Raw genomic sequence first — 1,821 nt, forward strand, 5'->3', positions numbered from 1 at the left:
TCCCCGATGTAGCTGAGGAAACTGAGGCCTACGAAGGTCAAGTAACTTTCCCACACTCACTCCCCAAGTACTTCCTGAGGTTGCCAAACAAACCTCAAGAAACCTGACCCCCAGTAAATGGAGGTGTCCCTAAACTGCTCTCAAGCACAGTGGAGTCCCTAAGGCGCTCTGATAACATGGTCTTCACACGCCTGGCCCTGGGCTTTTTTTGGGGGGTGTTGGGGGACCCCCTGACTTGGGCTGCTTCTCCCTGATTTTTTGGGCTCAGTCTCTGAGCCAGCCTTGTGTCCTTTCTCCGAAGGTCAGGTCTGTCATCACCCATCTGATGGAAATGCCTCAGGATACAGGACCAGCAGTCTAACATGGTGTCCTCAGCAACACGTACTTCATGAACGTGGTGAAAGAACAGAGCCGCCGCATCTCCGTCTCTTGTAGCAGAAGCAGAGCAACGTCTGAAAGGAGAGGAAAGATGGATCATTGAAAGGGGGACGGAGAGCTGCCTTCGAGGTTCACCCCAGACAACACTGAGGGTGTGGAACCAGGTTACTTACATTTAACATCATCTAGCGTCACGTAGCCCTGCTGACCCCGCTTCTCTAAGGCTTTAGCTACCTTCTCGTCTCGTGCAGCAAACCTCTTCTCTGCCAACCTGTTTTGGAATAGAACAGTCTCCAGTAGTGTTTGGAGAGACTGAGTTGCATGTGATCTATCCTGACGGGCAGGAAGAAGAATGAAAGGCTCAGCTGCTAGCTAAAAGGTTGGTAGCTTGAACCTGTCGAATGGCTCCGAGGGAGAAAGACCAGGTGACCAACCCCCATAAAGAATTCAAATTCAAATTCACTGCCCTCGAGTCCATGCTGTCTCGCAGCAACCCTAAAAGACAGGGTAGAACTGCCCCTGTGGGTTCCTAAGGCTCTAACTCCTTGCAGGAGTGGAGAACCCCTTTTTCCTTCTGAGGAGTGCTGGTGGTTTCGAACTGCTGACTTTCAGTTAGCCACTGTGCATAACTGCTCTGCATCTAGAGCTCCTTCCCATAAAGAATGCAGCCCAACGGGCAGATATTCTCCATCACATGGGGTCAGAAGGATGGTGCCCAACAAGAGCAGGGGAAGGCTGTGTTGTGCGTGGGCTTCACAGAAAATCACTTTTGACTATATTGTACTGATTATCGTTACTATGTTAGGGGTGGGAGGGACGCACACTGCCTCATGGAAAGTGTAAGTGCCAATTCCATCTACAAGGGATCATTTAAATCATCTGTTTAGGCCGTGCAGCTACCCTTTTCAGATTTAAAAGGGGCAAAAAGTTGAAAAGCTGCTGATTTTCTAATTTGCATAGGGACCCTTTTACGGGAATGTTTGTCACTGTCGTTCTGCAATCACACAGGTTCTCTCCTGAGAGGACACCGGAGGGCAGGGGGCAGGGCGTTTGCTGCGGGTGGGCGTGCAGGCCGGTGGGCCGTCACGTTACCTGTCTGCCGCTGTGCCGTCGCTTTCTGCAAAGTGCACCGATTTGCCCTTCTTGCTTTTCTCCTTGAGCTCCACTGGTGTAAAACTGAGATTCGAATGAGAGGATTACGGACTTAATCTTTGCTGGGGGCGAAAATGGTTAGTTCCTCTCAGCGGGTGGGGCCCGAAGAACACTGGCACGCACGGACAGCCTAGAGAAGGACTCAGCGGTCCGCTGGCTCCGGGAAACTGCACATAAAACGTCTCCACCGGAACGGTGGCAGTGACTTTGGAAAAAACACAACACTCCAAAACAGTTTGGAAGGATCTTTTACTTCATTGAGTGTTGATTGAACACCAAGCGCTTTCAGCA

General features: G+C 51.0%; 1 protein-coding gene across 1 annotated transcript in view; it reads right to left on the minus strand.

Moving 5' to 3' along the window:
* Positions 1 to 1,821, minus strand: part of PPP1R36 (protein phosphatase 1 regulatory subunit 36) — a 26,379-nt gene that overhangs the window by 15,599 nt on the left and 8,959 nt on the right. The window contains 3 exon segments of the mRNA XM_045288248.1: positions 386 to 452; positions 552 to 649; positions 1,471 to 1,554. Of these exon segments, the coding sequence (XP_045144183.1) occupies positions 386 to 452; positions 552 to 649; positions 1,471 to 1,554 (249 nt within the window).

This window comes from Echinops telfairi, unplaced genomic scaffold (assembly GCF_000313985.2).
Source record: "Echinops telfairi isolate 266 unplaced genomic scaffold, ASM31398v2 ScPeMD7_18;HRSCAF=68, whole genome shotgun sequence".
Taxonomy (NCBI): domain Eukaryota; kingdom Metazoa; phylum Chordata; class Mammalia; order Afrosoricida; family Tenrecidae; genus Echinops; species Echinops telfairi.